General features: G+C 41.4%; 1 protein-coding gene across 1 annotated transcript in view; it reads right to left on the bottom strand.

Moving 5' to 3' along the window:
* Positions 1-495: 495 nt before the first annotated feature.
* TTC29 (tetratricopeptide repeat domain 29) overlaps positions 496-24,785 on the bottom strand; it is a 125,098-nt gene continuing 100,808 nt past the window's right edge. Inside the window, exon 11 of the mRNA XM_058804312.1 lies at positions 496-635. Coding sequence (XP_058660295.1) covers positions 496-635 — 140 coding nt within the window. The remainder of the gene's footprint in view (positions 636-24,785) is intronic.

A 24,785-nucleotide genomic window follows, 5' to 3' on the forward strand; every position in this document is an offset into this window, starting at 1 on the left:
TAAAGACGGATGTAAATAACGGGGAGGAGGCGGCGGTGACAGGCGTGCGACGCGGCCGCTGCCCCCGGGCATGAGGGAAGGAGCCCCGCGGTGCCCGCCCCGAGGCTCCGTGCGGGGGGCGCGCTGTCCCCGCGGCCGGAGGGCACCGGCGATTCGGGAGGGACCCCCCGCCCATCAGAGAGCGCCCCTGGCCCCCGGAAACCCCCAGGCCTGCAGGGCAGAGGGGCTGCGGTGGGGGGAAGGCTGCAGCTATCAGCAGTCTTTCGAACCCGCTGCAGCCCCCGCGCTGGGCTCCGAGTGGCCTTACACACTGGCTTCTGTCAAAGGGGGGGGGGGTCGCCTTCGCCCCCATGGTCCCAGGGACACATGGACACCCCAGGTATTTTTCCTAAAGTGTGATGTGTAAACAGCCACATGTGTAAACAGCCACATGTGGGCGGGGAGCCCAGGGGTGCCTCCTCATAGAGCAGTGTGAGGTACATCCAGCCCTGGCCCTCACACGTCAGACCGCTGTTCCTGACCAGCTGGGCACATCTCCTGCACGTTGCATGCTTCTGCATTGGGGTGTCCTGGTCCTAGAGCCTGGAGATGACCTGTCCTAGAGCCACCACTTCTATATTGGTCCCCGAAGCTCTCTGGGCAGAGGAAGAGAAAAATACCCTCAAGGCAGTGAGGGAAAACACCACCGTGGGTGGGCAAGAGATGAGGCACAAAGAGCCACCAGGCGGCCTGATGGTGATGTGATGAGTGGTCCTTGCAGATGTGTCCTTGGTGATTGTCACCAGGAGCACACAGGAGCTTCAGCACAGTGGCACAGGGCCCTGAGCTCACTCTGTTGTGTCCATCTGCGTGTGGCACCTGGGGACAGAGTCCCCTCAGGGTGTGTGGGCACACCGGGGTGGCCTGCTGGATTTGAGGAAGGCTCACAGCGTGACGGGAAGCCTTTTCTTAGCCATCTTTTCACTCACTCATAACTTTTCTCTTGCCTGTGGCACGACATTATTTTGGAGGGAAAACCATGGAAGTAGGCAGGATAAACTTTGAGAATGCACATTTTTTAGGGAGTACAGTTACAGGGAGATAGCTTTGTCTGCATTGAACAAAGCCATTCCAAACCAGGATGTCAAACATAGACTTGCCCATGCCAGATGGGGAGGGAAACCTATGAAGAGTCTCATGGTATGACCACGCCAACATTTTGTAGCGGCCGTTGTTGCAGCTTTTACAAAAGTAAAAAGCAGTTCAGGTCCCATATTTTGTGGGCAGAACTTGTGGACGTGCAGCAGCAAATGAACCATGTCCTGTTCTCACCCTTGACACCCTTGTGAGGCAGCTTCCGGCGGTGACACGTGTGGCAATGCCTGCTGGGCAGCAGCAGCAGCAGGGAGGTCCCTCGGCCAAAGAAGGGTGTGATAAGCAGGGCTTGTGCAAACCTCGGCATAATAAAAGCCTCCACCCCACAGGTACACACAAACATACAGACACAGCAGATGTTAGGCAAGAAAAGCAAAAGGTGTCACCTCTTGAAATAGTTTTTACATCCTGAATTGCAAAACTTGTTTCCTCATTGCTCTTCCTTTTAGAAATACAGATTCTTTAAAAATAGAGCCTTAAAATGCAGCATCTGTAAGAATGACTGTGAATGGACACATCTGGAGCTTGACACTAACCCTCCCAAATTTCTACTACAAGAAATGTCTCACCACCCTCTCGGTGAAGCTGAGGGTATGGGAACCTTGGAGGCCTCTCAGTTCAGCCCCGCTGGAGGCTGGGGTGGCAGCACAGCTCAGCCCCTCCTGGCTGTGCCTGCCCCAGGGAATGTAGCAGGGCAGGGCACCACAGAGAGCTCCGTGCTGGCTGGAGCTGATGAACACCCACCCAAGCAGTGCCTGGCACGGGCTGGGCACAGGCTCTGCCCCAAGCAGGCTGCTCAGGGCTGCCCACGCTGTTTTGGGGAGGCAGGGGAATAGAGGAAAGAGCCAGCTGTCACACAGAGCTGCTTGGCCCCAGGCTGGAGCACAGCTCCCAGCTGGTTCTGCAGACTGGCAGGAATGCAGCCACCAGAGAACACCCAGCAGTCACCTAAAGCTTTCTCTTCTGTAAAGCCCTTTTCACCCCTGCTGGGGAGGTCAGGCTGTGTTTGGCCTGGATATGAGGACCAGAGCTGCTTCCCCCACCAAGCTGAGCTGCTTTGTCTCCCAGCCCCAGGCAGCAGCACTTCCAGCTCGTGGAATAGTCTGGATTAGAGCCAGACAGCTGCTGGGCTCTTGCCCTCATGCAGGTTTGCTAGGCAATGGCACCAGGACTCAGTGAAGTCCTGACCTCTTCAAGGACCCTCCTGCCTGTCCTTTGGATGATCCCAGAGCAGCCCTGCATCCCACACGTTTGCTGTGACCAGGGACAGGTCAGGCATGGGATGGGGCTGCTCTCCCAGGCAGCTCCTGGGGATGGAGTAGGAGGCAGCCCTGGCAAGGTGGGGAGAGGCTTTTCCTCCTTTCAGACAGCTGTTAAAATGTTTTCATTTAATCAGCCGCAGCACGCACGGCTCAGTAAAACAGCTGGCACCCGGGCTGATGCACGGGGATGTGTAATTTTGATTCCTACCTTTCTGTTTCAAAGCTGTGTCGTTTTCAGCACTTTGATCCAGAGACTAAACTTATTGTGGCATATTTATGTATATGACATTTTCGTTCGTTCCTTTATTTATTTATTTCCGTAAAACACGGCACTGACAAGGTTTCTAGTGCCGAGGCAGAGATGCTCTCTGAAGGAAAACACACAGTCCAAACTCCAGCATGTGCTCCAAGAGTCTTGTTTTATACATGTCACAGGCTCCAATGGTAGGACCAGAAGCAAAGTGTGCAAGAGCTCATGCAGGAAAAGGAAAAACCAGGCTGGGGGGAAGTAACAGTGTATTTAATGCTGCATTCCAATGGATTGTGTTTTAGTTTTATAAGGATGCATTTTTCTAGAGTTTTACAATTCTTTCAGGGTCGTTGTGGCAACTCAGTGGTTTTACTCCTCCCTGATAGCAGCATACCGATCTCCACAACATTCCCAGGAAGTAGGGATGTGCTGCTATCCAACCTTACAGCAGAAGAATACAGAGAAGCTCAGGATGGATGAGGAAATGGAAAGAGGTTTCCCAAGTCCTATGAGGGCTCTTAGGACCAACCCTGCCCCATCTGACAACACCTCCAGAACACTGAACCAGTACTTCCCTTCAATCTCTCACTCCCAGAGCACTGGCAGTATGAGATATTCCATGAAATGCCCATTTCCATAAGAAGCACAGCAGTATTTTTAAAGCTCAGCCTCAGGTGTACTGTGGAGGGGAGGTGAAAGCTGACTTCCCTGAATTTGGGCCTTTTTGTTGGGTTGTCTGGTGTCAAATAAGACACAAACTCTGGCTGACATCAGAGGATGGAGCATTAATAAATCCTCTTGCCTGGAGATTTCAGCACATGTGATTTTCTGCCTTTTCCCTTGTGTAGGACACACATGGGATCTGTCATTTCTGTTGTCCACTCTGTGTGCACCTGTGCACCACAAACCTGTGGGAATACATCCACACCTAAACCACTTCCCCATCTGTTCCATTGGCCTGAAGCGGGCTTAAACCACTTTAAAAACTGGTTTGAGGCTGGGGAGGGGCAAACAGAGGCACAAACAGACAGGGACAGCCATGTGGAGTGTGGTTGCCCCAGGAAGGGAAGGGGGAACCAGGAAGCCAGGTCCCATCTATGACTGAGCCACCTGAGGAAGAGATGCTGCTCATGTGGACATTTCTGAACTTGGGGCACCTCCTTCACTCTTTCCTGCCTCCCAGACAGCTTCTGTTCCAGCAATCCTTACCCTCCCAGTGCAGCAGCAGCCTGAATGCAGCTCTCATGGCTGAGGCTGGCATTTATTCTGTAGGTCCTCCTGTCCATGGACACCTGTGAGCACAAACAGCCCTGTTACCCACATGGAAGCAGAACAACTCGTTTCTGTATGAACATTTTAAACATCCTCAACAACAGTTTCAGAAGGTGTTGGGCTTCACATTAAGAGACCCCTGACATGTTAAAAATTTAACTGGGAAAACAAAAAATGTTAAATAAAAAAAAATACTCCTTGAAAAGCAACTGAGGAATTGCTGGGGCTGTTAATTTCTCAACTTTGGAAAAGACTGTTTGACTCATACACCTCCAAACTGAATCCCTGGGCAGTGCTGACACCAACTCTCCCTTCACCCCTCCAGATCACTTCCTTTCTTTGCCTTATGGGTGTTCGTGAGCCAAGTCTTCTTTCCTTCTTGCCCAGAGGAAATCAATCACCAGGTGGCTGGGCTGCTTCCTTGGGTTTTGTGTCAGATCTCAGTGAGATCTCACCCATGTGCATATTTTAGGCATGACAATCTTTGAACTGATTGAATAGAGAAAAATAAGAAGCTTTTCTCACATAATGGTACCTTATATCCGAAGGAGGAAAACCACCTGCAATCACAGGAGAAATATAACACGGAATGTGGTTAATTTTCAGTCCAGGCTTTCTAGGAAGAAGATGTTGTTCCACCTTTCCTCTCACTTCAAAATTGCCTGCCTTGCCTTGATCTGAGAAAGCACTGTGCTCAGATTACGGGCAAATACGATAAACCAACATCTCAGAACACGTGTAGTTCTTTATTTTGAGGTACCTGTAGGCACTTTTGGCTGGCATTTCATCATTCCTCAGTCTTCTTTCTACTGAGGCAGAATCACTCAGATACTGTAAAACAACATTGCTTGCTACCTTACACCTTAGGCAGTGAGCTGTAACTAAGATGCACATGTGCAGCCTGGTGTTTTTTCTGCCAAACACCTCTGCAAAGCCAGCTGCACGACACTGTCACATACATAAGTCATTGTATTGCCCTGCTGACACCCCCTGGTTATAAGCACCCCACTTTTCTGAAGTTGAAAATCCTCCAGGAGTACAAAACTGCCAGAAGAATAAAAGTTGCAATTACAAATCTTAACTTAATACACAATATTTTTGTGTTCATTTCAATATTACATTTCTGTGGCAAGTTTTTTCATTGTGTGTTGTTCAGCCATGTTGGGACAATTTGTTAAATAATGTAGAGGCACTTCATCATGGAACAACATCTGAGGTGATTTACAGTTCCATCCTTTAGCAGCACACCTGTAAATTGCCATAAATAATGCTAAGTCCTATTAAGGAGACATCAGGGTGCTTCCAGACAGAGGGAATTAATGGGGAAGCAGTCGTGGATGATCCTGGGTAAAAGCTCTGCCACTTGGGGTTGTTCCAGTACACAGGACTGCACAGTTCACAGCCAGGCCTGAAGGGGAACTTGTGGGAGGTCCAATCAAGTTGTGGAATGGCAGAGTTTGGAAGGCATTCAGCAGCAGGCTGATGTCCAGAGATCAGTGACATTCCAGATTAAGTACCTTTGTTTCTCTTGAGGATGTAATGGACTTTTTACAGCTAAGATGTTTGCAGCAAAGCTTAATTTGAAAGAGCTCCTCATTTTTACATCTCATCTGTATCACATCTTCATTCAGCAGCAAGGATAAAATGAAGGAAGGCTGTGAAGCATTGCAACTGTGGAGACAGAGGGGGGACTTTGAGTAAAGGTGAAGAAGGGAAAAAATGGGTCTAAGGTCGGAAAGAAGTGGGGAAGAAAGAGCAAATGGGGAAAGGATACAGTAGGCTCAAAAAGATCAGATAATTTACTGTAATTTGTATTTGTGTGTCAACAGAAAGCCTTCTAGCTGGGGGGTGAGATTGTGACTTAGGTCTGCTATGAATATCCACCTACCTGAAAAAAAGATTTATTTCTTTTTAATGATGCAATGAAGTATGTGGAAAATGGTAAGAAAATAGGATCAAGCTCCTAACCAAGGACTGGCCATGGCAAACCAGACAAAACATGGAAAGTACTTACCCAGATGAGTGATCATCATGCAGGGAGGCAAAAAAACAGCTAAAGATGGCAGGACCACATCAAACTATGAAATAAACCTTTTCAGCTCATAGTGCTGTTACCAACATCTGCACTTCAATGGTGCTGAAGATGATTTCAAGGTAGAAATTCAAAAGGCCCCAGTAGAGAGATCAGGAAAGGTATGGTGACCCATAATTCAGAGCTGCCACATGCAGGCTTTTACTTCAGCTTGCAACACCTGTGAAGACGCTGAAGCCTTTGCTTCAGAAGTCAAGAGCTGACCTGTCCTTCTGTTACAGGAGAGCTGTCACAGGAAGGAGCTTTAGCACACACCTGGAATGGTCTTCAAGGGATCAGAAATCAGAGGAAAAAGTAGAAGAGCTTCCTCTTGTCTTCCTTGAACACAGCTCTGACTTATGCCTGAGATTAGACTGAACCAAGCTCACTCTATTTTAGAGCTGCAAAAGCCTCTTCCTGGCTCATGTGGTCAACATCACAGCAGGCTCATGAGCCTGGGTTTGGTTCCAGAGAGTCTTTTAGCTGATGAAGACCACTATATATTTCCAGCACCTTTTTCCTTTGAAAAAATAGTTAACTTCAGTCTCACAGTCCTGAAGATATTTCACTCTTGTCTGATATTAAGAAATGTACAACAGGGACTGCAGAAATGAATCCCAGCATCTGATGGTGAGATTAAACCCAGCAGCTTTCAAGGGAAAGTGCATTGTCTCAGTGATGGAAATACTCCAGCTCCCTACAGTGGGACATGGGATCCAGGAGAAACAGAGAGGGTGACTGAGGCAAACATACTTCTTGCAAATACATTAGTTTAGTTTTTTTTAATTTTACTTTCCTCACCTTTACAGCTTGTTTTTTTACTTACTTTGTATAGACTATGAAGTTTTGTGGCAGAGATAGTTTCAGAAAGTTATTGTCTAGGCAGGTCCCACTATTCTGAATTTTCTAGTCAGGAAGAAGGAGATAAAAACCTTAGAACATGACTTGTATGAGTGACCCCACCCAGGGACGCTGATTAAACATCACCTGCTCCAAGGTGGTTTGGTGTGTATGTGTGTGTGTGTGTGAGTCTTGAGTGGGTGTTCATGTTTCTGCCAAAAGTAGTGCAGAACCTGAGTGTGTTGGTGATGTTTCCCTCCAAGAACAGAGGTTTGTAGAGGCAAAGTAAAAGCAAAGCCCTAATTCATCAAAATATTCTAATACCACAGAGCTCCTCTGAGAGTACCAAGGCTCAGCAGATGTGAAAGCTCATTGCAATTCTGAATGTTAAAGTTAAAGGGGTTGCTGTGAGGGAGAAGCAACCAGGAGGTGGAAAGCAGGTAATCCCGAACTTCCCTTATCATAAATAAATTTTGGTTTAATCTGTACTGCAAGCAGCCATCAGTGCCAAGGAAACATTTTCTCCTGGTACCTGTGTGGAAAGAGAGTGTCTGATTTCCCCAGCCAAGTGACACTGAGGAGCCAGGAGGCAGACAGCTCTTATGAAAGCAAACAGCAAAATAACAGTGACCACTGGGCTTCAGGGAGGGCTCTTTGAAGGTGTTTTTAAAGGCATTGCTATGGTTAAGTCCAGATTTAAGTCACTACAATTGTAAACTGTGAACTTGTGGCCAGCTGGGACAATGTTTTCTGACAGTCCAGGAAGACCAGGAGCAATGTTGCCAGGGATAGAACAGCTCAGTGCAGGAGGCAGCAGCCTTTCCAAGCTGATTTACCTCTCTGTATGGCTGAGTATGTCCCAAATGAAGGGCTGGATGTGCAGTTACAAAAGCTGCCTCCCACGAATAAGGGCTGCCTCTCATCTGTCTGTCAGGTGTAGGACATCTCAGTCCTATCTGGGCTTGGAGCTGAGCAGGAGTCAGGAGCTACTGCCACTCCCAGACACTCCTCAATCCTCTTAGGATGCTCCAGTTCCCAGTCTCTGGCTTGCCCATGTGCTACTGAAAATCTGCTGGATGTTGGTTTTCTGTCCCACATCTCCCATGCTGCAGGAGACCAAGTTGCAGAACTGAGCTGGAGAATGAGCAGCTGCTGGCATCACTTGAGACTTGTCCCCCCCAGGATCCTCCCCAGCTCCTGGAGACTCCAGGCCTGTGTCAAAAGAGGGTTCACACCTGGAAATACCCATGAACATGTTTATCTTCAAAGACAGCACACACATTCTATCTACTTGTAAGCATTTGTGTGGCAAATATAGAGGTATTATGAAGTCAAACAAGACTTCGGTTTGTTTAAAAAAAAAAAAAAAGAAAAAACTCCTCATTCTCTTCTTTGTAGGAGCTGTCTTCAGAAATACCTGCCTGAATCTCAGGATAAAGTCCTTGATGCACATCGCTTCTGAGGGCTGAGTTCTTACCTCATGAGTAATAGCTGCACCTCATAGAACTACTCAAGATTTTAACCTATTTCTTGCATTTTTACATGCATATTATTGCTTCTTCCAATCTACTTTTGCCTAGCAGGAAACTAACATGTGGCTTTATTAATACCTATCATCAATCTTATTTATTCCATCTATTTCCAGGTAATTATATATAGAGTATTTCTTAGTCTATATTTGGATGGCCTATTTAGAGATGAATGGATTCCTTCCAGAATGGCAATGACCTTTCTGTGACTCAAACATTAATTTTCTAAATGGTATCACAGGTGAAATACCTTATACATCATCATAATTAACAAGATATGCCCTATTAATGGTTAGAAAACATGCTTTTCATAATTATAAACAGAATCCTTTCTGAGATACAACCTTCCTCTCTGCTACAAAGTGTTAGTCAATACCATTGGATACATCCACAGTGAAACCTACTAAAACCCTACTCAAAAAAGCCACCTTAATTGCCAGCCTAACATATCCTAGGCGCCCACAAAATGTAGATTTTACAGACATTACACTTCAGAACTATTCAGATATTCATTGCTATATAAGTTTGACAAATCTCCGGTTTGAAATAGACTAGCATTACAGGCTAAATTGATCTGCTTGCTTTCCTAACTAAAGTCAACTCTGCCTGTGATTTCTGAGAGCACAGAGAAAATTGTAAACTGCAATCCTTAGCCTCTCACGAGTCCTCCTTCCTGATTGCAAATTAAGGGTCAGGGATCAGGTGAAACTGATCAGGTAAAATTGCTTTCTGGTAAAACTTGGAGGAAGGATTGCAAAATAAGGAGTCAGGGTAGAGAATAACTGTGCTCCATAAGAGGAGCTCCTTAAAGGAATTAAAGAGACAAAAAGCAGAAGCTCCATGTCACCAATGTGAGCTCTGCTAATTCAGAGAGGTGACTTTCCTTCTGCAGCAGCACTGGGTGGAACCTCAGCCAAGTGCAGTGAGCACTGTGCTGTCAGCTGGGGTGTGTGTGAGGTGCTGCTGTGAGCTCTGCAGCTCTGACTGCTCCCAGCAACTGAGGGCTTTATTCCAGGATCCTGTCCAAACAACATCCTGCCTAACCTCCTGGCCCCACTAATTTGAAGGGGGAAGAGCCTTCATTTTCCCACTGAAAAGGTCTGCAAGGGGCTGAACAAAGCCTGCATTCTGTCAAACTGAGTTACTCATTGGACAAACTGTTCCTGGGATGGCAGAAAGGTATATTTAGCACAAGAAGCACAATCTGCACAATAAACACAATTTTCTCCCAAAGCTTCCTGACTTTCAAGAACAGAACTCACACTTACATTGCTATAGGATGATAAATTTTCCCTTATTTTTATCAAAAGCTGCATGATGAAAAAGTGTTGAAAAGTATGGGAGAGTTAAGGCTCTAGGGGATTAATTCATACCATTTTTCACAAGCATATCAGAGTTATCATGTAGTAATGAGCACAGATTGGCAAAAAATAGTGACAGTCATAACACAACTGCACAAAAACTTTTGAGACACAAAACCAGAATGTTCAGTTCCTGCAGAAATGAACATGGGGTTAAATGACAATAAGAATTTAGAAACTTGCCCTTGATAAATTGATAATTGTCTTTTCTAGAATATTGGCGTAGTTTATGTTATGTACTTATTTTTTTTTTACTATGGCGGCCAAATTCAATTATGTCATTTCTTTTGACAATATTTTGATAAAAGAAGTTCCAAATATCCAAAATTAGCAGTCTAATGTTATATTTACAGAGATTAGAAGAGCTTGTAGATTAACAGGATTTTAAGATATAATTTGAAAAATTGTGCTGGTTTTAGAATGCTTTTCTTATTTCATATCAATACTATTAAAACATAAGGGGGAAAATTAAGGGATAAACAATACAGATGTTTATATTTAATTTGTAGTCTTGTTTCTCTTTCTGGTTTCCATAAATTTTTTACCTAATTTTAACACTCAGCAAAGAGATTTGTTGCGTATGTGTGTGCATAACTGCATGTGGGAATATTTCTATACAACTTTTGAGCCTTGCAAAAGCCTTCTAAATTAACATTGTTATAATAAGCATGGTGTTCAGACAATAAAGACCTATAAACAAAATAATAAAATTATTGAGCTATTTGTATTTAATTTGCATGTATACAGCATTTTGGATCAAAAATAGTCTAATAAGAGCTGGTTAATGATACATTTTTACTACTCTTTTACAGGGAGAAACCCTATTGTCACATGTCAACCAAATACTCGGATTACAATCCTGAAGAAAACTGTGACTTGAGTTATTACTATGGCAAAAGCTAATGCTTGCTCAAACACCATCATAAAACCTGATTATAGGTCTAATGGACCTTGCTACAAACTCTGAGCCTGGAAACCTCCATTGAAAGAAAGGAATGGTTGGCTATTGGGAGTGATAAAGCTTTCTTTGTTTAGTTTAAAAGAAGGGGTTTTCTAATATATGAAATCATAAATCACTAATTTTCTAAATAAAATTCAAAGGTTCCAAATCCTGGTTTTATTTGCATTGTGCAAAATGATAACTTCCAAATTCTGTCCTCTAACTCTTGCTAATGCCAACAGCAATAGCAGCAGGCTCTGAGGACTCTGAGTTCCCTGAGGACTGTGAAGACCACAGATGTCAGTGGGTCATGTGGGGAACCCACTGTCAGGAGTTTCATCAGCTCAAAACCGGACACAATTTTTTACACAGACTCCAAAGTCAGTGCTTCAGATTATTTACCAGAAAGAACCTAAGCAGAATTTTAGTTTACCTGATGGTGTGAAGTGCAGAGTCACAGAATGGATCAGGATGGCAGGGACCACATCTGGTCCCACCTCCAGGCAGGGTTATCCCTCAGCACATGGCACTGGATTGCATCCAGATGGATTTTAAACAACCCTGGGTGTGTTTGGAGTCCAACCTGTGATATGGATTGGATCAAAATTGCACCACAGTGTCCCACCCAGGCTGGATCTGTTCTGTTTCAGCTACAGCTGAACCTCAACCATTACACACATGCTAAAATCACTGGTAGCTCTATGAGTAAGTTTTTCTGAGAGGCACCACAATCTGGGATTTACAGAAAACTCTCCAGACACATTTGGAACCTGATCTCACAAGGCATCGAGCATCTTGGATTCCCATTCATGTTTAATATCTTAACAGGAGGATCTTGACACTTTGGAAGATATTAAGAAATGGGAGCACAAAGTTAAAACTTTCTATTCTATGACTCTTTGTCTTTTAAAACAATTTATTTAAATGACAGATGCTTTTTTTAATAATAGCATTTTAATAACAAAACCTTATCTGAAATTCTTCCTTTGTTGCACTACTCTTCAAGGATCTTGTACTCATTATACATCAGCTTCTCTGTCAATAAGCAGGCATCCTCTAGAACAAAAAACAGCAAATAGAAAAATACAAAAATGTCATAAGTTTATGTATATACATCAATATCTACATGTTTTATATTTGGGGTTGGCATCTAATTAATCAGATTTGTTTCTGTCTCAAAGGCTTATTTCTGTAAATTAAAAGTAATTACACGATCAAAGGCAATTAAATTCTAAAACTGGGAATATGTGTAAAAAAACTGAGGGAAGCGTGAATTCATTCATTTATGAGCAGGAAAAATATAATTATTTAGACATAGCAATGCAGAGATGATGTGTAATTGCCTGTCAAAATCAGGTTAAGCATTGATAGCAATGACATTTTGTAAAAATCAGCAGATTGGTATAAAGTCTGTGGATTAAGAGCAAATACTGTACCAGGAAGGTCTTGAACTGATGTCCTGGACAGAGGCTCACAGATGCTTTGAGGCACTTGTTTCTTTACCATGTTCTGTTATAAAAAAAAAAACACAACTGCATGAGTGTTTTAGACTTACAAAACTTCTAATGGTTAAAAGGCCTAAATGGATTAATTGAAAAACATGACCTACGGAAAAAGGTCACAAGAAAAGGAAATCTAAAAATCACAAAGGTGAGTCACATAAGATATAATTCTAGAAACAAGGAACTGACAGGGGTTTCTGGTCCCATTGCTTGTACTCCTGTGCAGCAGTTCATTAACAGGACAGGTCTAGGTGGGACCAGCTGGGGAGCCAACAAGGGAGATACATCTGGGAAAAGACCATGGCCAACAGAGCACTGAAAGATGGCAGGCAGGAGGAGGAATGGAGCAAGGCAGGAAGCAAGAGAAGGCTGTGACTTCTCAGTGGGGTCTTTCTCATGGGATGTGATCAGGGAACAGGTGGCTGGGAGGCCATGGCTTGACTCTGCAGTTCTTGACAGCCACAGAGCTCATTTGCTCCCGTGATGCTGTCTCATTCCTCCCTCACTCTGTTTCCACACCAAACTCCCACCTCCTGGCTGCACTTCCTGCTCTCTTCTCAGGGACTCTCCAGCAACACATTTTCCTCTGCCTCATTCCACCTACACCATCCCTGGGGCATTGTTCCTTATTTTGGGAACCACTGATCTGCTTCACCTCCTCAAATGAAGAAAGCGCACAGATCTATCCAGTCCATCCCTGACATCTATTCTCCAAGGCTTCTGATGAAGGCTGTTTCCCAACATCCCTAATCTCTCTGTTTCAGTGCTTCAAAGCCTTATTGCTCCGTTTCTTCCCTAATACTTAAGATAAATATTTATTGCAAATTAAACTGATTTTTCTCTTGTTCTACCTTTTGCAGACACAAAGAACAATGGAGAGCAGCCCTCTTTCAGAATAACTCCTTATAGCTTGAGAGACTATTTTCCTTTCTGTAATCTTCTCTTTTGGAGGCTAAGCAAACACTGTCACTTCAATATTTGAAAGGAACTCATGTTTCCTTAACTGGACGCTCCTCAATTTGTCACTACCTCTTTGTACAGTGATGCCTAAAACTGGACTTTAGCTTTCAGTCACAGAAATACCAACAGTGTTTGTTTGGCATTGTAATTTAACTTGTGGCCAAAATAAATCATTGTTCTGGTGGGGCTTAAAAATAATGCTTGAAGCAGTGTCTCTGCTGGTACAATGTCTGGAACAGATTAAAACTACTGCATGACTCATGACTCAATAAAATTTCTGTTTTGTCATTTCACAGCTTTTTATTAAGTATAGTTGCTAACTCGGACTTCATCCATAGTTGTATGCAAGTAAGAACAGAGTAAGTAAATCTATGAAAAATATCTGAGAATTGCCATTTCCCTATGGAGTCTCATTTTGTATGAGGGCAGTGTGTGTGTTAGTGGTTTACTCTGTATTTAACAATGCAGTTATTCCATGTAACACGTTCTGAAACTAGGCTTAAAGTACATGAATTCCTTTCCTAGCAGACCAAGCCTTAAATGAAAAAAAAAACTAATAAAACCTGCATGGCTTGGTTTGGTTTAGAAACTCAGCCTGTGGCAAGCAGCCCCGAAGTGCTCGCAGGGGTCAGAACTGCACTGTCCCACCCCAGCTTCACACCAGCGCAGTGTTGCTGCTCTTTCCAGTGGATGCACTTTGGTGGAAAGGTGGTGCAAAGAGTGGCTGGGTACAGCAACATCTGTATTTCCAGGCAAACACATAGAAAAATGTGTCTCTGACAGCTACAGACACTGACACGTGCAAGAGACAGTGGGGATGTGCACATGACAGATGGGGACTTACAGCAGAAATTGCTTTTCTCGTGCACCTTTCGGCCTTTTGCCTTCACACTTGGTCACCAAGCTATTATTGGCTGATTAACAGCTCTGCCCTTCCAGCACATATTAAGCATATCAAGGATAACTGATGGAATACTGAGCCATAAATGTTTTCTTGGCATTTGTTTGGCCTATGCTATTTGGAAACAATAAAAGCATCTCATATTCATAATGATAATACATATATACCAGCACAGATCACACCATCAAGCATTCTCCTTCCATCTTATTGTGCAAAATGTGGAGATAACATTAATATGTATTAATAGAATGTAAATATAATTAATCATAATAGGATGTCCCTGACAGATTACCACTGCTGTTGATAAAATATAATTAAAATTGTCTGGTTGGATTTTCAGTGCAGCTAGAATTGGCATCTCTGTTCCTTCTGTTTTCATGTGTGTATCTACAGAATGCTACACTTCTAAAAATCTTATTATTTCATGATGTTTTTGGGAGAAAACAATGAAGGACTGCAGCTCCTTTACATTATATGATTAATGAAAAGCCATACAAAAGAAAGAAGGCCACATCCACAAAGATTGAAGCTGCAACTAACTCCAGAGAAGACAGGAATTTTAGGCACCATTCTCTCAAAAGATTATAAAGAAAATGAAACAGACAACACCTGAGACTGCATGCCTGTGTGATGGGAATCCATTCAAATGCAAGGTTTGCATTATTCAAAGACTGCTGGACTTTATTAAACAAGAATTCCACTGAAAGCTCCATGAAGTGATGAAGTCATAAGAGGATTATTGTTTCAGGTATATAGTTTCAGCTGAAACTAGTTTGAAAAAATTTTTTTTTTGAGAAGATGACAAGTGTGAGCATAGCAAGCATGAGGTGACCCAGAAACCCTCTTTCACTGTGTTTTCAAAATAAAAAAATGAGGTAGGGTCTACTGAAAGTGGGAGGTGGTGGGCTAGGATACAAAGCAAGGACTTTGTGCACTGCCACCTCATCACTGGAATTCCCTGCTGCAGGATGCTGAGGATGCAGCAGTTTCCTGTGGGCTCAAGAAGTGCTATGGCAAACAAATAGAGGCAAAGCCCACAGGCTCTCCTACTCCTCCACTACAGCTCACCTGCTTAAGCAGAATCCTCCAACACATCACCTCAAACAAGACATGGTACCATGTTGTTATGTTCTCACATGGATTCAGGTGCCTGTACACAAACAAGGCCCTGTTTGCAACTCCTGTTGATGAGACTGAACTCGGACTATAGTGTACATACAAAAGTTGTAATACAAGGCAACACAGCATTTTCATGACATCTATTTTCCTTTAACAGAGTTACTTACATGTATTCAGATCCACCCCTAGCCAATACTGCATGTTTTGTCACAAAAGTGAGAGAAAGCAAGACTATCTCAATGTATTACCATGATACACATCTGATGAGATAGAACCCATTATTGTATTTTAAAATTTACTTGCCTTTTTAAAGGTCACACAGCTGCTTTGAGTTATATAATCTGAAGAATGATGTAATGGTGTAGGAATACAGATAGAGCAGAAAATAATATGACTGCAAACAACATGCTCATCCCATACTTGCAGATGAGCTCCTGATGTATTTTTCTGTCTTGATACATGAAAATTGATGCAATGCCTTTTAGAAGCATGTTGGGCCTACCTGTTTAACCATGTTTTCTGACTTGGTTCTCATGGAATGGAGGGAGTTGTACTGGGAGATTTCATTAATATAAAGATTAATGAATTTGGACAATTTGGGCATGCAAACCATTTCTATCAGGCACATTCCATTTAGAATAAGCAGTAAACCATATATAAGGGTTGTGTCAAAGTTTACTGAATAGGGCCCTTGGTAGCTAATGTAACATTTCTCCAACAAATCAAAGGTATTGTTCTATGCTCACATGAATATACAGTAGCCATTACCTTAAATTTAAAACTCACTGTGAGCAGCAAACACACTGTGGGGATATGAAGGCCATATTGTATCAGTGGAGTCTGCAGAGATTTTCTTCATATGGCTTTGCCTGGTTGAAATATATGTTGCAGTTGAAAGCTAAAGGGATTACTTTTGAATAGTCATCACAAAGGTTGATTATATTCGTATATCATTTAGCTGGACCCTGCAGGCTATTATTCCATTAGCTGTGCTGGCCCTGCACTGTCAAAAGGTTGATCATATAATGTAAAAAGGGTCCATGCTATGTTAAGGTATGTGGAGCAACTTGGAGCAGCAATCTTTTAAGAGCAGCACAGCTCTGTACTTGAAGGTAGATTGCATTTAAAATAAATACCCACAAAATGGAATAAGTACAATAAACCTACCTCTGTTTCCCATTTTTCCTTCTTCGAATAGGCTGTATATAATTTGAGTAAGTTAATTGCACTAGGTAAGATATTGGCTGTGGAGTATTTTTTCATGCTCACAGCTAAAGAACTACACCTCAAAATAGCTGTGTCTTTACATGAAACCCTCGCAGAAACGACATTTCTGGTGAAATAGGTTTGCTGATTCCACTTCCCTTGCACATGCAAACACACACACACATTTTCTTCCAGTGCTTAATAAAATGGATCTTCAGACAGTTCCATTATGTGGATGCCTTAATATTATTTTATGCTAAAACATGGAGAGAGAATTAGATTGAAAGCATCTTACTGTTGCAGGAGGCAGAGCAATCATGGACTATCCCTAGATAGCAAATGCTCCCATTGGGAAACACTGCCAACAACACAGGCTAATGAATCACAGCAGTTATTAATCATGGGCATTTGGAAAAGCCACACATAATAGAGATGGACTCTCAAGATGAGGAAGGTTAGAAGGTGGGACTGAGAAAAAGAAGATCATCCAATTGCATTTTAGAATAAGTTTATGGATGAGTATTTGCTTCAGTACAGTTGTGCCCATGCTTGCCTCTGTCTTTCTAAGCAGGCAGAGAAAGAAACTATTTAAGTGGCTCAATTCTCTCAGCTTTCAGATCCTTGAAGGTCAATTTGGCAAAAATAAATAAATAATAAACACACAAATACAAGACCCTTAGGACTTATGGCCTACTGGAAGTGAGACAGTGCTGCTTTTATTAGACAAAGTTGTTTAATTTAGATTGTAAAAGCAAGAGTTGGTTCTCTTTCAGCACACCATATATATTATTCAGGGCAATGAATGAGTCTTTATGAGTACAAATGGGAGCCTTTAGTGAACTACAGCAAACACTGGAGCAGGTAGATTTCTCTGAATAAAGGCTTCACAGATGGGCAAGTTTATGAATGAGAAGCAGAATTTATTTTATAAGCTTTTGAAGAGCCAACTCAGACTATGGCACCATAACAAAAGTGCAAAGTTTTTCTGGTTTGGGTGAGAAAACCTAACAGGAATATGAATTTTCCCCTGACTAATAACTTCTATTGTTTACTTACTCATATTCAGCAGTTCTCAGACAAATTAATCTTCCTCTCTTACATAGTTTGGGCATGTTCCAGACATTTGTACAACAATGGAAATCTCTCTTGATCTTACCTTTTTCAGTTCTGTGCATTGTTATACATTCATCTGCGACATCTTTTGCTCAAACCATTTGTTGAATATCAATTTTAAATAACAGCCCTATCAGGTCAAATTGTTGATTGTAGATAGAAAACCAGAGATTTTTCTCAAGGCCAAAATATGACACTGTGTCCTTTGTGTATCTGGAACTTAGAGATCACAAAAATTCTACACAAATATTGGCGACACAGAAAAATCAGCTTTGGAAAACAATCATCAAGATCATCACTTCAAACATGAGGAAACCTGGACAAAATTGCTGCCAGTTTTTAGCTTATAGTTTTACCTTTACTGTCAACAAGTTCTACAATAAATCCAAACTATTAGCCTAAAATTTCAGGACAGCATCTTGCCTCTGGCTCAACTTTGTATTTGCCATTTTGGGTCTTGAATATTCTCAGTCAAAGGCAAAGTTTTCCAGCAGCACAAAGCAGGTGAGCATCTGCCTAGCTGGTTAATCAAAGTTTCCACAGTCAAAGCAGAATTCCCAAATGGCCTAGAGAAGGGTTTCTTTCAGTCCCTATCCAGATGCAGAATAGTCACAACTGCAACCTACGTGCTGTCTCCTAAAGACAGGACAAGTCCTGGGGGGACCTGCTGAGCAAACTTCTGAGCAAAGGGTTTCTGCTTACTCTTGTGGTAGAAGCCAAACTTGCTCTTGGCTACCCTAAGGAGCTGGTAAGAACACACAAGGAGTATAAAAGCACTTCTATTACTTTTACCTTTGCCTATCACTAAAGACTGAGCCTGAAATCTACTCAGAAATCCATATGAAAGGAAGCCCTTACCTTGCTCACAGAAGAGGCAGTTTATTGTCTCAAAGAACATCTACCAGTATTTCAGAGGCATTCCTATACACTTTTACAGAAATGTGTCTATCTCAATGATATTGCATCAAAGTTTTAACACGCATCTTTAGAGTTATGAATGAAATCTTCTCTCAAAGAAGCAGTAAATGGCTGATGTTTCTGACAACATATTGATCATAACAGAAGCAGCATATTTGCTCCTAAATTGTGTGCAGAATTATCATGGCTACTTCACTTTAAAAAAAAAAGTGAAGCCAGGTATATTGGTTGCTCAGTAAATAAACAAAGTACAGTAGATGTGAAAACACAGATTTCAAGCACAGTTACAATTCTGACACCAATTCATAACAAAGCTACCACACTGAAAAATTCTTGCTGTCTTCCCCCAGTTCACTACAGTCTTGGTACTGTAAATTTAAATATTCTGCTGGAGAATTTACTTTTTGCGTTTACTGTGCAACTTTTGTGTATGACTACACATAAAACCTCATCCTTTTTCCTTTACTCAGACATAGTGCTTTTTATCTGTTAAATATTCAGTATAAAGACACAATTAAAACCTACAAGACAGCACAGTAGGACAGTTCATGTGCCTGCCTTTTGTGAACACCATCTTCTACCCACTCAAACACTGAGCAGAAGAGCTGCTCACTGGCAGTGTGTAATATTTATCTCTGAATATGCAGCTTGATGTGTCTTCAAAGGACCTGGCTGTCACAGAGTGGTCAGCACTCCTTTCCCTGAAATTCAGGTTCCTTAAAGGTGTCCCAGGGGAGGAAAGCTGGGAAACACAGATTACTTAAGACGTCCTCTTGCTTAGCTGTATGCTGTCATCATACCAAGGCTCAAATACAGTATCAGACTGCTCTGACTTAAAATATCTATGATTTTAGTTCCTTCTGCTTTACCTCTGATGAGCATCCTGTGTAATTTGGTTAAGAGTTTCTTGTTCTGCAGCTCTCATTCTTTATGTTTTGGATTGGCTCTGCTGTTTTCTGGTCTCTAAAAGTTTACCTGCCCTTCTAGAATTACACTTGTAAGAGCACTTTTTCATGGCTGAGAGCATCTCCAGTGATCTCCACCTCCATCTCTCTGTCTGATGGCTTGCAAACTGTTTATCATCTAAGGTCTCTATAATGCAGGTTTTTTTGCCTGGGAAACTGTCTTCCATGAGCTTAGCCAAAGGTATCATCTGGGTGCAGAACTAGAAGCCAGCAAAGCAGAGAAATCCCAGCAATGCATCTGCTACAAGAAAAAAAAGGAATGCCATGGAGATTTTTTTTCTCCTTACCTGACTTTAGCTTAACATCTTCTAAGGCACCCCAGGCATGAGTGCATCCTCTCTGCCTGAGGAGATGTAGGGAAGTGTCTGGAAGATGATGTTCTTTAAAAGGAAGATATGGAATCCCTTATGGAAGTATCAATTTTCTTGTGACTTATCTTTTAAAAATAACCAACAAAAACAGCTGCTGGAAATGAAAAGTTCTGGTTTTGCAGGGTCCTTGCAGTGACCATGCTGACACTGGTGTCCTATAGGACATACCTATCCCATGGGCACTTGGGAGAATCCCCTTTGTCTCAGCTTTTGTTGCTGATTTTACCAACAGATTGAGAACACAGAATTACAAATCAAACCTAATTCTCTTCACCGGGCATTGGGAACAATACTTTTGCTGGCCACAGCAACACAGGGTGTTTAGTTTCTCCCTCCTAGTTTTTGAATTTATGGCCAGGCTCTCCCAGACAACGTGTGACAACTTGAAAGACCAAGACTTGTCTTTACAGCTAAGTAGAGAGCTCCAGCTTTCACACCAGTCACTCGCTTCTTTTGATGAGAAATAGATTCACATGAAAAAAAGATTACACTGAAAAATGGAAATGGATTTTCTGTTTTATTAGCAGTAGCACAAGACTTGTGAGCTACTTTAGAAAGTTAGAGAACTACAGAGACTTTTAAGAAAAAGCAGCAGAAGCTAGAATTTAAAAATAAATGCTCTGGCTAGTCTGGGTCCAATTCTCAACTGATGCAGCCAATGCAGGCTCACTGAAGTTAGCGTGGTTATGTCAGCTTTGCCAAATTGCTTCAAAACAGATCTTTTCAGAAAACATTTGACTTCAGAAATTTTAAATTCACTTTGAATTATGCCATACCAGTCACACTGTTTTGCTCAAGGAACAGCAGAGATTAGAAGTATGCAGCAGGAAAGCAAAATGTCTTAGTGAAGTAAAAAATGTCCCCTCCCATTCTACTCCTTAACCACAGTGATGAGAGTCACCAGCAGGTACTCCCAGTGTGGCAGACACTTAACAGAGCTGAGGGGAGGCATGGGAAGGAGAGCAGCAATGGTGACCTGGCTTCTTTTGGATCTTGTCCACAACCACAACACAAGGGGAGAAAAAGGAACAGGATTATTTAGGTGTTGCTGCTCAATTTTGTCCCTCACAAAGGCACCAGTGGAAGAGCAGGCAGACACCAGCTGCTGCTGGTTTGAAATGCTTTCCTAAGATGAGAGAAATCATCCAAAGCCATCAGCTGAGAAATAAGGAATTTCCCCCAGAGCACAAGTCTGATAGGGATTCTGGCAGATTTTATTTTTTTTATAAACTGTTCCCACAATTGAGGAAATCTGTTATAAGATTATCTTAGGGTTGAAAATATAATGATTTCCCCAAATTCACAAAGTGAATGGTGAACTTGAGATGATTTCAGGTGTCTGAATCCTTTACAGACTGGGGCACTTGACTGAGCCTTCATGCCCCTTCATGGGAGGATGTGAGAGTCTCTTTGGAAGTTGGATAAATGCCAAGCACTAGGTAGGAGACTCTGGGTACCAGTAATTTGATAATTTAACATCAATCTGTACTCAGGTGAATGTTTGGTGCTTTGACACCAGGTCTTCCTTATAAAAACAGTCACTGGCTTAAAATCCATGCTAGGAGCTGTATGTTCTGATCAAAACACAGTCCTACCTCATAGCCAAGCTCACAAGGTGTAACAGACAAAATCTATTGCTATAAATTGCAATAAGACAGCCCCACTTGGAGGTTTCAGAGTCTCCAGGTCACAGGGGAGCCTGCCAGGCATGGCAGTGGGGAATAGCCCTGGGAAGGTTTACTAGCCCCACTGCAAGTCTCCCTGGTGGAATGTTTGCTGTGGCTCTATTTAATTCTTAATCTCTGCATCTCTGTTTAATTCCTAGCTGCTTTAGAGACCTGTTGTAACACAGCAGTTAAAGAAAAATATTCACATGTACTGCCAGGCCTCCCCAAAGAGTACTAACTTGACACGTAGGCCATGACAGCTGGGCTTGGACTACTAAGAAATCTAATCCAGGGTTTCCATCATCTCAGTTGTTGCCTTTCTTTCATTACAGTTTGACTCAGCCCCTAATGGATTCAGCTTTATAAAATCAGAAAAAGAGGAAAAGAAAGCAATTTATTCATGTTTCACTAGAGCTCGCAGAAGATGTGAATTTTCTCTAAAAATGCAAATTATTTTGTGCCACACAAGTGAGACTGGGCAGCTAAAGCTCTTAGAGGAAGGGCCTTTCCCAGGGCTAATGTTTTTATACCCAGTGATTGAATAAATTGATCCCTTTTTATCACATCTCTTCTGCTCTCCTTTTTCTTCAAAAGAATGTAACCAAAGGTACCAAAGCGCCCTTTTTAATTCTAAGAAAACTGATTATGCGTGTTAATTTAGTTTTTAATCCCAGACATATCAAAATAAACACCATAGGCATGCGGAGCAGAAATCAATATCTCTTAAGCATCAAGTTAGTAAAAACAAGGATTTAGTAAGAATCCAAGATGTAAAAGACTAATGTACAAACTAAGCCCTTATTTATGTAATGTGTCATTATACAAGCTCAATATAAACCTGAAAGAAACTATTCCAGAAGAGCAGAAATGGTTTACTTGCACTGCATCAAAAATGACCCCATAAGACCTCCTTTACTGAGCTAGCCCAGATATTTAATGTGAACATATGTTTTTAAAGGATTTCTTGTCTTATGTCCAGTCATTCTTGTTAATTCATGGGACAGCATACTGCAGATGTACTTTTTTCTATGTTACATAAAGCAAAAATTACATTTAACAAGTGCAAGGTTGGTCATAAAAAATAAATAAAAATAGACTCTTAAAAGCTGGGAAATTACAAAGTGAAGCTATCAGTCATTCTTATTGAGAAGGGTGAGGACAACGTGAAATAAAACTTGCACATCTATGAAGAGACATTCCTAATATGCCAGCACATGCCTGTTATTTCCCATTCTCTATGGGTTGCTTTCATTGGCCCAATATTTCTTCCTTTAGGGTAAGCTGCAGTGCATGTTTGCTCTAGATTCTGTTTCTAGTCATTGACTTCAATTTTAACAGTAATTCAATTAAACATTTTGAACCTATGTGCAAAGTTTGCTCACTTGAAAGAAGAGAGAAGTCAGTTTTTGGGCGTTTCCTTCTGGGTAAGAACTTCAGTCTGCATGTTTGTTTACCAGTAGTGTTATTTGTTAATATAATTGTTAATAGGCTAATAACATCACTTCAGCTTAGTTTTCAAATACTAATCCAAATCTAAGTGTTCATTTTTGCACCTTACCCATATGCAAACTAATCAGACCACTGTAATGAGTATTTAGTTCCTTTTGTATGATTTTACCCTTTCTGAGTGCAGAGGTAAGAAGCAATACCACTTCAAAAAAAGGAATATTCTCTCCTACTTTTTTCTGACACTAAAGATCTCAATCCTGCATCCATTATTTGTACTTTTCTTTCAAGAATTGGTATATTTTGGCATTCAGAAAGAGGAATTACTGTTTTCTAGGTCATTGTTAGGTTACAGATCACTAAGTTCACCTATTTCAAAAGCATAGACATCTCAAATACACATTTCCTTTTTATATTGACATTCAATTATTATTTGTAATGGCAAAGTAGCTTCACAATTAACAATTATGTGAAAAGGCAAGTTTAATATGAAATTTGTTTTCTGATTTTATAGGAACACGTCACAGCTAGAAATAGCTACAACACAGTTCCCTCATGAGCTTTTAAGTAATGCTTTAGCAAAACAAAATATTTTTTTGTACCTTCATTTGAAGTTTAATCTCACACACAAATGATTCAGAATTCAATACAAACAATGGCCACTGGCATCTTAAAAGTAGTTTTAGTAGAGAAGCTTAAATTATGAAATAAGAGATTTATTTTGAAGAGTTCTGGACTTGTTAATGGACAACTAAAATTAGTAAGACAATGCCAATTCATAGTTTTGTATATAACATATTTGCTAAGGACATACCTATTCACCAAAAATAAGTGTAAACAAACAGCCTAATACAAGCCAAACTGCTGGTTCAGGTCTGGACTAAATCCTGACTTTGTAAAACTTTCCAAGTAATTTCATTAACCACAGGGTGTGTAATATCAATCAAAGTTTACATTTATCCCTATGTATTTTTTAAAATAAATGTAGGTCATCACTATATACAGAAAGGAAATAGAAAAACCAGCAGTTTTAGGACACTGTGAAACAAAGGGTTAAAAGGTAAGCTGTTGGAAAAGGACATGATTTTTTTTTCCAGACATTTAAATAAATTATGACATCTTAATTCAAGCATACATCATACACTTGTGAGAAAATATGACTTGGCAAAAATGTAACATGCTAACTTTGAAGGTAATTTTGAGAAACTCACACAAGACACCACAGAGCACACATTGCATATTCTGAAATTTCCAAAACAAGCCAGCAAGCCTAGAACCTTTCAGGACTCCTGTACAAACTGAAGACCAGGCAAAAATGACACACAAAGGATGACAAACTGATTTTTTTTTTGTTTTCTTTCAAATCCCTGCCCCTACTTTTTGGGCTACCAGGTAAAACTTTCAGAAGATACAATTCTTTCCTTCTGAGTGCTGGAGCTCTCTACTGTCTCACCACATTTATGTATTCCAAACTATTTCTGTCTTTCCCTTTCTCTCAAGTACCCAAAGCCTTCCAGGACACATTCACTGAACTATTCCCTCAATTTGCTTCCCCAAAGAGGTTTGAATGTTCTTTCAATATCTACTATCTAATTTTGCAGACAAGTTAAAGCAATATGCTTGCATAAGCCTCTTTTTCCACTCCCATTTCGATTAGGATGTTACCTCTAAATTCAAAAAACAGCACTTTACTATCAAATCAAACTTCAAACTTCTCTGATCATTTAACCAGTGCTGTGAGGAGAGAAAAAGGAGTGAAGTCCCTATCAGGAAAGCATTGCAGGGAAAAGGTGAAAGAAAACCCTGAAGAGACAGCAAAAATGTGAAAAGATGATGAAGGAAAAAAGAGTGGAAACAGTAATTAACAATACAGATTTTTATTTTCCAAAAAAGTACCGAACAAGACAATACAGGGAAAACCAGTAAGTGACAAAAAGTTTAGTAACCACATGATGTTG

This window comes from Ammospiza caudacuta, chromosome 4, assembly GCF_027887145.1.
Source record: "Ammospiza caudacuta isolate bAmmCau1 chromosome 4, bAmmCau1.pri, whole genome shotgun sequence".
Classification (NCBI taxonomy): domain Eukaryota; kingdom Metazoa; phylum Chordata; class Aves; order Passeriformes; family Passerellidae; genus Ammospiza; species Ammospiza caudacuta.